The sequence below is a fragment of the Wolffia australiana genome, chromosome 13 (genome assembly GCF_029677425.1).
Source record: "Wolffia australiana isolate 7733 chromosome 13, ASM2967742v1".
Taxonomy (NCBI): domain Eukaryota; kingdom Viridiplantae; phylum Streptophyta; class Magnoliopsida; order Alismatales; family Araceae; genus Wolffia; species Wolffia australiana.
Genome location: NC_135847.1, coordinates 12,103,830 through 12,117,452, shown reverse-complemented (window position 1 = coordinate 12,117,452; position 13,623 = coordinate 12,103,830). Strand labels below are relative to the sequence as shown.

Sequence of the window (13,623 nt, the reverse complement as noted above, 5' to 3'; positions counted from 1 at the left end):
GCCAAGAATGGAAAAGAGAGGAGGGGGTGCGGACATGTACCGCGTAGTTGGCAAGGGCATCGGTTGTCTGGTTGCCCTCTCGCAGCTGGTGACGATAGCACGCTATGCGCGAGCGGCACCGCACGATGTCTTTCCACACGCGATGTAGCCGCCACTGGGAGCATGTGCCTGAACGAAGCATATAAACCAATATTTGTGAGTCCGATTCCACGACGATATTGTGAAGGTTTCGTTCCTCACAGAGGAGTAGACCGTCACGTATCGCCATGGCCTCGGCTACTGTGTTAGTTTGTATGCCATAAAAAGAAGAAAAGGCAAAAAGTAAACTCCCTGTGTGGTCTCTGAGGAGACCTCCTCCCCCTGCTGGCCCCGGATTCCCTTTCGCCGCCCCATCCACATTCAGTTTGAGATAGCTTATTGGTGGCGGGAGCCAATAAACAACTCGATACTGGATGCGGGTGGCAGCGGGGGTCACCGGGATGCCAATAGAGCGGAGGAGGGCACACGCGAGTGCTGATCGGCCGACTCGAGAGGGGAGTAGAGGATGGATGCGCCGAAGCCACAGCTGAACTCAACGCATGATGTCCACTGCGCGCATGGGTGTACCTGCAAAACGAGAAGAATTTCGCCCCTTCCAAATCTCCCATAGAAGATAAGCTATGGTGATGGGGAGGATGGGGCTCCGGGCGGAGCGAGTTGGCGAGATGATAAATTTGCCAAAACACTCAGCCGGGGTAAGAGGGCGAAGATAGTCGGTGATGAGGCGCCATCAGTCCACTGCTGTCTCGCTGTGGAAGAAGAGGTGGTCGATCGTCTCCGTGTGCGGGAGATTGGGACAACAATGGCAGAGGGAACTAAGAGAATAGCCGATCTGAGTCACTCAGTCGTCAGTCAGGAGGCCTCGGTGTATGAGTCTCCAAAGGAAGAAGGAGACTCGCGTATGGATCGCCTGATGCCAGATGCACCGACCCTAGGGTTGGGGAGGAGATTTCACACGGAAATGCTCCCAAGAGGAACAGCATGTGTAGGCTCCATGAGGTGTGGGTGTCCAGATAGCACTATCAGGATTAGAGGTGAGGGGCGTAAACTGGACCTCAGGTAGGGTGTCTAAGGGGAGGCCATGCTGCTCCCATAGGTGTGGCGTGTTGCCTCTAAGCAACTGCTACACAGTGAGTCGCACACAGTGTGGAACAAGCTGGGGGTGGCAAGCAAGTGGCTCATCTGCCATCGCTTCGGGCCCCGAATATCTAACTCGCGACGGGCCCATTCTCTGTATTTGACTAAGATGAAACTCCCCAATGGGGAGTTAGTGGTACGCATACGCCATACAAGTTTCTTTTGAAGCATGTCCTGGACGTCCGAGAGGCGTCTGATCCCTAGACCCCCTTCATCTGTCGGTCGACACGCTTTCGCCCAAGAAACCCAGTGGTGACGACTCTCTCCCTCAAGGTGACTTGACCATAAGAAGCGTACGCATAGGCGTTCCACAGAGCGGAGAACTATAAGAGATAGTGAGTGGACCGCTAGAGTATGTAGTGGGATACTCATGAGGACATGCCGACTAAGCTGGATGTGTCCTCCTGGGGAGAGGAAACGAAGTTTCCATCCCTCTAGTTTCTTTCTGATCTTCCCTAGCACTGCATCAAAGTAGTGATGACGAGTAGGGCCAAGAAAGATAGGGCATCCAAGGTAGTCGAACGGTAGGTATCCTCGTGTGTATCGTGTATAATGCTGAATGATCTCAGAGCGCCTCATAGTGGTGGAGGGTCCTACAATAAAGCTACTCTTCGAGGCATTGACGAGCTGGCTTGAGGCTTGCTCGTACGCCGTAAGGACACTCATAAATTCCTTAATGGATTTTTTAGATCCATTAAGGAACAGAATGGCATCATCAGCAAATAATGAGTGCGAGAGAATCGGGCAACCCCTCTTCGTAAAGTACGGTTGGGTGAGGCCTTGGTTGATCGCCCGTGTCATTGATCGACTGAAGACCTCTTCCATCAATATAAAGAGGATAGGTGAAATAGGGTCACCCTGCCTGAGTCCCCGTGTAGCCGTGAAAAAGCCCGTGGAATTTCCATCCATCAAGAGGGAGAAATGATTCTCCCTGATGCAAGCATCAACAAGTGCGATGAACGCATCCGTGAATCCGAAGCGCCGCAACACTTCAAGTAGGAAGTTCCACTCAACTCGATCAAAGGCCTTCTCCATATCAAGCTTGATGATGACATTGGAGCCCGGTATATGCGTGTCTATCGACTGGGCTAGCTCGTGTAGTAGTGTGATGCTGTCATGGATCTGTCGACCCTTGACAAAACCACATTGCTCGGTTGAGATAAGTCTATCAAGGAAGCACCCTACTCGGTTTGTAATGATCTTAGATGCGACTTTATATCATACATTACGAAGACTAATCGGACGAAAGTCGCGAAAGGAAGTTGGAGTGTCCACCTTTGGTATGAGCGCCAAAAAAGTGGATTTCCAACTCCTAGAGAAGACTTTACGCATGAACACTTCCTTGATAGCTAGCATCAAGTCAGTGCCTACAACATCCCAACATGTCGTATAAAATTCGGCAGTGAAGCCATCCGGTCCTGGGGCTTTGTTACGGCCCAAGGAAAACACAATATCTTTGATCTCCGCGCTTGTCGAGGGGGCTAGCAGAAGTGCGTTTTCTTCGTCGGTCACCAAGGGAGGGATGGAGGAGAAAATGTCCTCGCTCATGACAGTGGGCTGGGAGGAAAGGAGAGAGTGAAAATAATCCACTCCTGTTGCTGCTAGCTGGGCAGGGTCCTGACCATGCATTTCTAGTAAGGTCGTGTAGTTCGGACGTGCTCAATGACGGATCGAGGCATGAAAGAAACGTGTGTTCCTATCACCCTCTTGCAGCCATTGGATACGTGATTTTTGGAGATAAAATATCTCCTGTCGTCGCATGGCATCCTCAAGCTGCTCTCTAAGACGGAGTTGACGCTCTCCCATATCATCTGTCCAACACTCCTGTAGGTGGCAGTCAACATCTACTAGTTCTTTTTTAAGTTCCTCGACCGGTGAGTGGACATCTCCAAAGACATGTCGGTTCCACCATTTGAGGTGGAGCTTAAGGTTCCTGAGCCTATAACTAAAGTTCTCCATAGGGGATGTAGAAATCGAACCATGCCAATGACTACGTACATAGCTATGAAAACTGTTATGCTCTAACCACATAGTTTGGAATCGAAATGGGGGACGACGGACTCGATGACTCGGGTCTGGGAGAAGGAGAATCGGTGTATGGTCCGAGTGAAATCTCGGAAGGATCTCTACCGTGAGGGTGCAATGCATCAATGCGGTACTATTAGTAAAACAGCGATCAAGCCGTTCGTATATACGCGCATCCGCTTGACGTTCATTGCACCAAGTCCACTTCTCCCCTATGGTCGCGGTTCCACTAATGAAGTGGTGTGGATAAAGTCGTTGAAGGCCTGCATAGAGCGTAACCGAGGTGGGCGGCCCCTTGGCGCTCACTGGTGTCCCGTATGCAGTTGAAGTCTCCGGCTATAAGCCATGGTAGATCAACTAGCTGCGCGTGGGAGGTAATATGGTGAGCGAGTTCCTCCCAGAGGGCCTCCTGCTCGGTGTGTCTATGCGAGGCATACACGATAGTAAGTAGGCAGGGCTTTGGGGAATATGATACGTCAAAGGTGATGTACGGCGTGCCTTCGGCCAGGAATGCGATCGAATAATCTCGCTTCCAGAGTAGCCAGACATTATTTGATGAGTGGCAATAAACATGGTCCATCCCAAGTTTCCTCACGATGGTGTGGGACTGGTCCGATGTAATCATTGGTTCGAGAAGCCCCACTATGCCTAAATTGTGCCTATTAATAAGTGAAAGTAGATGATTTTGGGTGAGAGGGTTACCAATCCCTCTACAATTCCAAACAAGACTTGGAATCATAAGTCTATCGTCTCGCGTAACGCACCCGAGATTGGGTGTTGTACGTATGGCGTGAGGGTGGTGGTGATGCATCAGAGCGGTGTCTCGAATAAGGAGATGTATCCACGTCCGAGTCCTCTGAGAGGGAGACATCGTCCTCTGCACCGGTGGAATACCGTCCACTAGTATCGCTACCTATGTCCTCCGAACTAGTGAGAGTAGCTTGACAGTTAGTCAAGCGTTCCATTTGTTCAGAGGGGATATGTGATGGGTGTAGGGTGGGTGTGAGGGCGGGGGAAGGGTGTGAGGGGGTGGGGATAGGATCAGGGGGTGGGTGCGAGGGATCGCGGGGTGGTGAAGGGGGGGGAGGTGGAGCGTGGGGTGATGGTGCGGGTGGAGAGGGTCGGGTGGGATGGTCAGGGGGGGAGGGAGACCGAGAAGGTGAACGGTGAGATGGGGCGATGGGAGAAGCATGGGACAGGTCACTAAGTGAGGGTGTGGGAAGCAAGGTAGGGGGTTTAGGAGAGGCTGTAGGTCAGGTGGGGGGAAGTGTGGTCCTAATGAGACGGGTATCCGTAATGGCGGTGCTCGCCTCGGGGATCTCGGGTACCGCAAGTAGGGCAAAGGCATTCGAGGTCAGTGTGGCAGCACTGACCTCCTTCCCCTTTCGGGAGGAGGCATCTCTCGTACGTGGAGGGGTTTTGGGACGCTTCTCATCGCCCTTCTTCACCCACTGGGAAGTAGAGGGGGCAGGCCTAGCCGTTGGTGGCTTAGCTGCCCTGCTGCCTCGAAGAAGAGAAGATGGTACAACGGTGGGTTGCACCGATGTAGGCATCGGGCGTGAACCAAGTGACGGTCGTTCAGTAGGTCGTTGCCCCTGGGGAACGGAAATAGTAGTGGCGATGTAGTCATCGTAAGACAGGGGATGGAGGAATTCCTCCTCAATGGGAGGAGTCTGCGTCGCCTTTTGGCGACATGTGTGGAGTGTATGACCTAATACTGTGCAGTGTGTACAAAACCTCGGAAGGTTTTCATACACCACAGCCTGTCGGATCATCTCATCACCATTTCGAATAAGTATCATTCGATGTAGGGGGGCGAGTAGGTCAACCTCAACGCATACTCGTGCGTATCCGGGCCGGCTAAAAATTTGGACATCTTTGTCCGCTCGTATGAAGGTGCCAACCGCGCTAGCAAGAGATTCCAAGGCCGTAGGTGTGAATAAATGCGGTCGTAGGCCTGGAAATCCTATCCACGCCGGGACAGAGTGAGGAAATAGGTCTCGTGAGCTCCCTATCTGCTCGGCTGTCCAGCGGTACGTATGCATCGTGGAGTCCTTGATCGTCCATGTGGTGCGGCTCCAAGCTCGTCGGAAGTCATCCTCTAGCTCGAATCGAATAAATACGCTCCTGTGGTTCCGTGCTCCAATGACCACCGGTCCCATGAAATTTCCTGGCGCTACGTAGACTCTCATGATGTCATCTATAAGCGGCCGCTTCGTAGCGAACCGCCCGATCAGTGTGTAGGCGAATGGCACTGCCATTCGCGTTACCTCCTCCTTGGAGAAGGTAACTAAGCGTAAACCCTCAGAATCAATGTAACTGCTCGTGGGGATCGTATGAACATATAGAGGGGGAAGTGTAGGTTTTGGGATGGAGGTAGTAGATGTGATGTGTGGGGCGCCTGCCACTCTCGCTGCCCAAGTCATCTTCGGGAGTGATCCCGAGCTAGTAGAAGGCATAGTAGCATGTGTGGAGGGGGGCCCGTGGGCCGGGGTGATGTGGTCTCGAGCTTCCATAACCGATCCGGATAAATCTCTAGAGTCGTTTTGGTTGACTTGGTCAGGATTGACAGAGTCAGCCAAGTTGACTCTAGGTGATCGCGGCGGGTCAATCGGCGTAGAAGTTACCAAATGTTCAATGTGTACTAGATTGACCGCGCAGTCAACCTGATGAGGGTGGGCAAAGTGTACATGGGTAGTGGTCAACCCTGATAGAGAGTTGACCAAATGGTCAACTCAGTCAATGTGGACTTTGGGGTCAACGTGATCCGTGTTGACCGGGGGGTCAATACGGGCCACGTTGACCATAGGGTCAACCAACTCCTCGCGATCCGCGCTAGCGGAGTCCGCACGGCTGTCGTGGTCAATATTGACCGAGTTGGTTCGGTCAATATTGACTAAGTGTTCCCGACGTGTAGGGGGGACGAAGTCAACCAGATGGTCAACCTGGTCAACTTGGTCAACTAAGTCAACTCGTTCAGGGATGTTCGAATTGACCTGGTTGACCTTCCCGAGGTTGACCTGGTCAACTACATCGAGTCGGCCATCGTTGATCGTGTGGTCAAGATGGGACGGGATGGATTGGTCAACCTGGTTGACTCGAACCATGTTGTCCGAGTCTACCGGGTTGACGCGTTCATGTATGACCGAGTTGACCCGGTCGGTGTTGACTGAGTCGACCCGGTCGACTCCGTCAGTCTTGGCCTGTTCGACCGGGTCGACTGGAGGAGATTAGTCCGGGTCGACTCGTCCTTGGATTGTCGAGTCGACCAGGTCGACTCGGCAGTCCGAGACCCGGTCGATTGTGGCTGGTTGGGCTGAGTCGACCAGGTCGACTCGGCCAGTTCCCGCTGGGTCGCCACGTACGCAGTCGACCCGGGTTGACTTAGTGGACCGTGGCGTCCACATGGGCTAGGCCAGACGGACAGGGTGACGTGTACATCCCCTGTCCGTCCATCCCATGCTCCAGCGCTGAGTCCAGCGGCTGAGAGACTGTAGAATAGTCAAAAATGCCAGGCGGATGAGGCGTGTCAGACGTTAATGACCCTGACGGCGTGGACTGGTCAGAAATTGTGGGCGGCCGCGGTAAGCTGACCGCCAACGGTAAGTTTTTTTGAACAATCGCAGGGTCCATCGATCAGACCGTCCTTATCGCGACACGTGTCGCCGTGGAGGGTCTGGATTGTCGGACAAATGATGCCTTCGGTAATGATAGCAGGGTACGGTGACAATTCTAACTGTTTTTTGGTTTTTTTGACGTTTTTATTTTTTTTGGTTTTTGTTTTTTTGACGCCGCTAGATCCATCCAGGCTGTCATCTCCGACGGCCTGGATGGATCCAAGCTGGGGTGAGCCCAAGCGACCCATATCTGACGTGTTAAACACGTCAGATGGGTTGCCCGCGTGGTCCCGCTGGCTGCCCGACGTGTCCAACACGTCAGGCGGCCAGCTGGGGGACTCTGCTGAGTCAGCGGCCCGCATGGGATTGCGGGCCGCGCTGGTTTGTTTTGAAATTTTCGGCGAAGACGATAGAAAGAAAACCACAAATTACATAATAATGAATACAAAATTAAAAAACTAATGATACCTTCCTGCTCTGCTTCTCAAGACGATCAATTCAAATCCAAGTTTGATAATATTTCGCTGTTTGTAGCATCCAAATTGCGGAAAATAAAAATCGGGAATGAAAACTCACCTTCAACCTTGAAATGCCTCTAGAACGAGCTATACTGATCCGTTTAAGGCGCTTTTTGAGTCGATTTCAATAGATTGCTGCCTTCCGAATCCAATGAGACTGGTTTCAGCTCGTTCCAAGAGCGGACGTGAAAGTTACGGCGAAATCGCCGACTTCGGAGTAGTTAGAAAGAGAAAGGTAGAGAGCTCGTATATTTTTCAACAAAAACTGACAGCTTATATCTAAATCATATGATGGTCAGGATTTTGAGATGCATGACGTGGCGTCATTGGATTGGATTGTTTATAAAAAAAGAATTAGAAGAGTTGAGGTTTAAAGAAGTTAAATATTTTGGGGTTTAATCTAGGCCCACTTTGTTTGACATCGGACGGTCAGGAGCTCAAGCGGATGACGTGGCGTCATCGGATTGGATTACTTACAGAATAAAGGAATTAGAACCGTTGAGGTTTAGAAAAGCCAAATATTCGGGGATTTTATAAAGGTCCGCTTTATTTGACATCGGCGGTCACGATTTTAGTAGGCCCATTTCGAGTTTGAAATCGGACGGTTCACATCGTGCCACGTGATAACCCGTTTGATTTTTTTTCTTCGAAAACGGATAATTATATATCGATATTTACTATGCAGAAAGGAATAATAGAAAACGATATATAGTCAGTTTCTAGCTTGTTTGGGAGAGTGGGAGAAGAACAGCGGAGGATTTCGCGAGGAAGAAGAAGAGATCGGAGGAAATTGAGTAGAAGATGATGTTGATGCGATCTCTTCGGGGGAGGCTACAGCGACCGGCCATGATCTACGCGTTTAGCTCTGTCGCCGCGTCTCCAGCCGCCATTCAAGCGGAACGAACGATGCGGGAGGGGCCGAGGAATGATTGGCACAAGGACGAGGTCAAGGCTATATACGATTCGCCCATCCTCGATCTCCTTTTTCATGGGGTTTGTTTCTCGCCTCTTCTCCTCTACTTTTCTCTTTCTACATTTGGATGAATTTCTTAATCAGAGAATGTAGGCTGTCGATGTGTGATTGGGGAATCTGACGTATTATTCTGTTTATAAAAATAAAATTATGGGTAATTTTTTTATTGGTTTCGTTCATGACGGGTTTTTGTCATTGTGGGTTTTGTGATCCATACTTCCAGTTTGGGACTGCATTTACTCCGCTTGAATTTCTTGCTTCTTCGTCTCTGATTCTCTCTCTAAATTTAGCTGAATTTCACAAGCAGAGAATATAGGCGAACACGGGTCATTCAATAAATGAATTATCGTCATAAAAGTGCTATTATCCGTTGCAATCTTCTCGATTTTTGCGAGCGGTACTTGCATTTTGGGGCTGCATCTTATCTGTCACTCGGAATTCTCTTAGCACATTATCTCAAAAAGGTTATGCAGTGGCAGGAAGATGATGCCAACACCCTGAAATGTTGATCCTTGTACCCTACCAGGTGAATTTTGCCAAAGACCGTGATACTCCTTGTCGCCTGTTTGATCGTTAATATCTCGCAAACCACTGTAGAATGTAGCATTTTCAGAAGGAATAATAAAATACTCTTCTATGTGATATAGATTTTCAGATCGCCTGCTCCTTTCTTGTTCAATATTCTATCGATGTCAAAATGATTAAACCAAAATTTGTCTGAATTTCGTCTTAGCGGATCTTGATGACATAGAATGGATAAGAAATTTTATAAGGATGGTGCGATTACGGTCATTGAGAGGTTGTGTGTTGACTCTTTTGCATTCTCCCTTTTCATCGGCCGGGGCCTGGAGTTTTGATCAGTTATTTATAAAAAAGATTGAATTAAATAAAAAAACACGTGTGGGTGATTGATCAACAGGTTCAGTCTGTGAGTCAAGGTCACGAGTTCAGAACCTGTTCAGATCAACAGGTTCAGAATCTGATCATCCAGTATTTGAGTGGATATACATCGTTGACTAGAGTTTTCTAACTAGGAAAGCTAGTTCCACATTTGAAAGGGTCACTGGTTTTGTGCGATATCTCCTATCTTTCTTAAAAAAAAGCTAGTTCCACATGGAATTTGATTTTTGTTTCCGTTGAAACTGCATTTTCTTCTTTGACATTTCCCTATCTTTGATGTATATTACTGTTGCTTTTTTAGGCTCAAGTTCATAGACACACACACAGGTTTAGGGAAGTGCAACAGTGTACTCTTCTATCTATCAAGACTGGTGGCTGCAGTGAAGACTGTTCATACTGCCCACAGTCTTCTCGCTACAACACAGGGTTGAAAGCGCAAAAGCTCATGACCAAGGATGATGTTATTGAAGCAGCAAAACAGGTATTTTTTCCTGGATAGAAAATAGATCTTCCTTGTGCCAGAGTAATGGTTCAAGTTTATTCCTAAGAGGGAGCTGTTTATGTCTGACTGGATCCTAAACATGTACGTTTCATTAGTTTATTTCCTTGCGTTTAGGTGTGCCTCTGGGCCTTATCCAACTCACATAAGTTCAATTTTTACGCAAATGAAAGTCGACACTTCAAAACCCAGCTTAGGAAAACTAAATTTATCTCCCACGAGGTTTTCTTCCTCACAGAAAACATATCCGCTCCACTTTATTATTTATATTGGACAAGCAAGAGAAGATGATCACCTTTTCTTGGAACACCTGGCTTAGCTCTGGCCAAGGACTTCTTTTAATGCAACAACTCTTTCAGGAATTTGAGAAGGAGGAGAAAGGGTGAAAGGTGAGGATAGAAAGAAGAACCAGGTCTAGAGAAGAGAGATCGGACAAGAGGGGAAAAGAGATGAGGATAAGGAGAGGAGAATAGAAGAGAGAAATTAATCTCAATCCATTACAATCTTCTTCATGAATATAATGTGATGGCCCTGTTTAGAACTCATGATGTCACCAAAATCAAGAAAGAAAGAAATAAAAAAAAAAAGACTCGTGGAGTATGATTTCTCTCTGTTTTAATTTTTTACTCATATTTCTTTGTAAGAAAAATTCAATTTCCGAGTTAGATTTGTCTTTTGAATGTATAAAAATGTTTTATTTTTCTCATTCCTCTGTTTTCATCGTTTTCCATGCTTACTCAGCATCCTTTTTTTCCACATAGATGCGTTACTATCCATCTAAGTAATATTCAGACAGATACAGGCTGCATAGAGTAAGAAGATACATTACTTTGCCATATATCTAGCATCATAGTTCATTTCGAGGGAGATATTTCTGTAGTGTGCCAACCTCGCGGTGCTGCCCTTAATGTTGCTTTTTTTTTTATTTTACAGCATCGTTTATGCAGAATCAACATGAAAACAAGGCCCTGTAGTCCTTACCCTTGAGAAATGAAACATAATTCTTTTGTTGTTTGTGGGAAATCAAATCCTAACTCATCGACGAAGGATTAATGAAATAAATATTCCTCCCATTTGGTTGTGCAGTTGTTGATCATATGAGGTATAGAGTTTTTTATGAGAAACATTGCACTAGCCCACTGCCTAGCATCAACTAGAGCATAAATTCGTTTTTCTTTTGATAGTTGCCCTAGGCTTCAATGTCCGTTTTCACTATTATTTTCAGAACCGTAATATCAGAGTTATGCCTTGACTTTCCCTAGGCAAAAGATGCTGGTAGCACACGTTTTTGTATGGGGGCTGCTTGGCGGGATACAATAGGCCGGAAAACAAATTTCAATCAGATTCTAGAATACGTCAAAGAAATAAGGTCTGCTCTTTGGATTAAATTCAGTATAGTCCTAGCTACATTTACGGTTTCTATAATTATACCATTACCGTTAAGTCCAAAAAAATGATGCAGGGGGATGGGCATGGAGGTTTGTTGTACTTTGGGCATGCTAGAGAAGCAGCAAGCTGAGGAGCTCAAGAAAGCAGGACTTACAGCATATAATCACAATCTTGACACTTCTAGAGAGTACTATCCAAACATCATAACCACAAGATCGTACGATGAGAGGCTGGAAACCCTCCAACATGTCCGGGAGGCGGGCATTAGTGTCTGTTCTGGTAATTTTCTCTTAAAATTCGAATAATTCATCCTTGCTTTAATTTAAAGTCTTTCAATTGTTTGACACTTGGCACTGTGGTTTGATCCGCTGTTCAATATAACCTGGCCCTTTGGCAGGGGGGATAATTGGGTTGGGTGAAGCAGAGGAGGACCGTGTTGGACTCCTGCACACATTGGCCACCCTACCGTCTCATCCGGAGAGCGTTCCAATCAATGCTCTTGTGCCAGTTAAGGGCACTCCCCTTCAAGATCAAAAGGTTAGTTTGATCGTCGAAAAATACATCCCTTTCTCTCTGAGCCCCTTTTTATGGGAATCTTTTTTCTTCATCATGTTTTCATCTCTTAGCCTCCACATTTCTCTATCTGTATGATCCTCATTTCTGTATGATCTCTCCTTTCTATCTGTCTCTCTCACAAAGCCTTTTTCTGGGCATATTTTTTTCTGTTTTGTTCTTTCTCTCTCCCTCCCCATGTGTCCACATTTTGGGAAAACTATCCTCTCTCTCTCTCTCTCTATAAGCAACTTCATGGCTGGGAAACTCTTATTTTCACCTTTCTAACCCCCTGAACTCTGGGCAACTTTTCTGCTCACCTCTGTCTTTTCTATCTTTTTATCCCCCTCATCTCTGGGAAGCTTTTCTTCTAACCTCTCTCTCTCTTTTAGCTTTCTAACCCGCTCGTCTCTGGGCAACCTTTCTTCTCAAATTCTTTCTTTCACGCTCTACCTTTACTCTTTTTTTCCTCATTCTCTCTCTAAGGCTTCTTCCTCTGGGAATGCTTTCTTTTCTCCCTCTCAGTCTCTCGAGGCCTCAAAAGACATTTCTATTGTGTCTTCTTTCTCTTTCTTCTTCCCCTCCCTCTATTATATCAAAGCCCATTTGTCACGCGGCTAAACTTGCGGAGACCCAGGCGCGTGTCTGCTGGGGCACAGATTGGGGGCCTCATGCCATTCTTCTGCAATTTTTTCTCTCTCTTCCTGAGCAACTCATTTCTGGGCAACCTATCTTCTCTGACTTTTTTCTTCTCCCTCTCTCTCTCTTTTTCTCTCTCTCAGTGACCTCATGTCTGGCAACTGTTCTTGTAAAACGTTTCTCTCTCTCTCTCTCTCTCCCTATTTCTCACTCCAAGCCCACCTCATGTTTACAATCTCTCCCCTCTCTCTCTTTTTCTCTCTAAACGCACCTAATGCTCTTGTCAAACTCTTTTCTCTCTCTGGCACCAAAGATTTTTTACTCTGTAATAATTTTTTTTCTTCTCTCGAAACTCCTCATCTCTGGTCAAATGTTCTTCTCAAACTTTTCTCTCTCTGCCCCCTCTTCTGGGAATGCTTTATTCTATCTCTTTCTCTTTATTCCCTCAAAATGCAATCCTCACTATATATAAGCCCCTGAACCCCACATACACCTGTACTTCACCATCATCACTGTCATCTTCATCTCTTTATGCATCTCTAATAATCAAAGTTTGGCATTTCATAACAGCCAGTGGAGATTTGGGAAATGATCCGGATGATTGCAACTGCACGCATCGTGATGCCCCAAGCGATGGTGCGGCTCTCTGCCGGGCGGGTGAAGTTCTCCATGCCAGAGCAGGCCCTCTGCTTCCTCGCTGGCGCTAACTCAATCTTCACAGGGGATAAGCTCCTCACCACACCCAACAACGACTTCGACGCTGACCAGCTCATGTTCAAGCTCCTCGGACTCGTTCCGAAGCCTCCAACATTTTCTCACCACCTACCAGAAACGACAGCAGAGGCCCCCGCTCTTGAAGCAGCCTCAAGCTGTGGTTGAACCCATTAAGGTAGCATCTTTTTCCTCCTTTGTCCCCTCGTTTTCCGTTGACTTTCTGAACCCATGCTTGACGATGGTTAAATTGGTGGGGATAAGGTGGTATTTTTTGTAGTTGCACTCAAGTCCTCCAAGTTAGCATAATTTGTTCTTCTTTCTTCATTTTCTTTTTTGACTATGAAAACCCATAAGACAAATATATCAACTCTTGTGAAGTCGGGTTTCCGCAGCCTTCAATGTATTAATACACTGGTGTCTGATGCAACATTAAAACACTGGAGAATTGTGGTTGAATCCATAGACCCACTCGACAGAATCGGTTTCCCTGTTCTTTTCTTGTTTTAGATATTTTTTTTTGTAAATTAAATGCTGGTCTTTTTTTGGATGGCCTCGGTCGTCGCTCCACACCGGCAAAATTTCTGTTTTCCCCTTATTTTAATAATAAAAACCTTAAGATAC

At 47.2% G+C, this 13,623-nt stretch overlaps 1 protein-coding gene across 1 annotated transcript; it reads left to right on the top strand.

Annotated features, from left to right (window-relative positions):
* The first annotated feature begins 8,054 nt into the window (after positions 1-8,054).
* On the top strand, positions 8,055-13,326 carry BIO2 (Radical SAM superfamily protein). The gene is made up of 6 exons (XM_078585061.1): positions 8,055-8,329; positions 9,511-9,690; positions 10,971-11,077; positions 11,171-11,376; positions 11,495-11,634; positions 12,859-13,326. The coding sequence occupies exons 1-6, from the start codon at positions 8,138-8,140 to the stop codon at positions 13,165-13,167; spliced, it is 1,134 nt and encodes a 377-aa protein (XP_078441187.1). The 5' UTR covers positions 8,055-8,137; the 3' UTR covers positions 13,168-13,326.
* Positions 13,327-13,623: the final 297 nt, after the last annotated feature.

Excerpts from the sequence above, each read along its gene's own strand:
- BIO2 (XM_078585061.1), top strand. The coding sequence starts at position 8,138 with ATGATGTTGATGCGATCTCTTCGGGGGAGGCTACAGCGACCGGCCATG. Across the intron at positions 8,330-9,510 it reads TCGATCTCCTTTTTCATGGG|GCTCAAGTTCATAGACACAC; the intron begins GTTTGTTTCTCG and ends TTGCTTTTTTAG. Across the intron at positions 9,691-10,970 it reads TTATTGAAGCAGCAAAACAG|GCAAAAGATGCTGGTAGCAC; the intron begins GTATTTTTTCCT and ends GACTTTCCCTAG.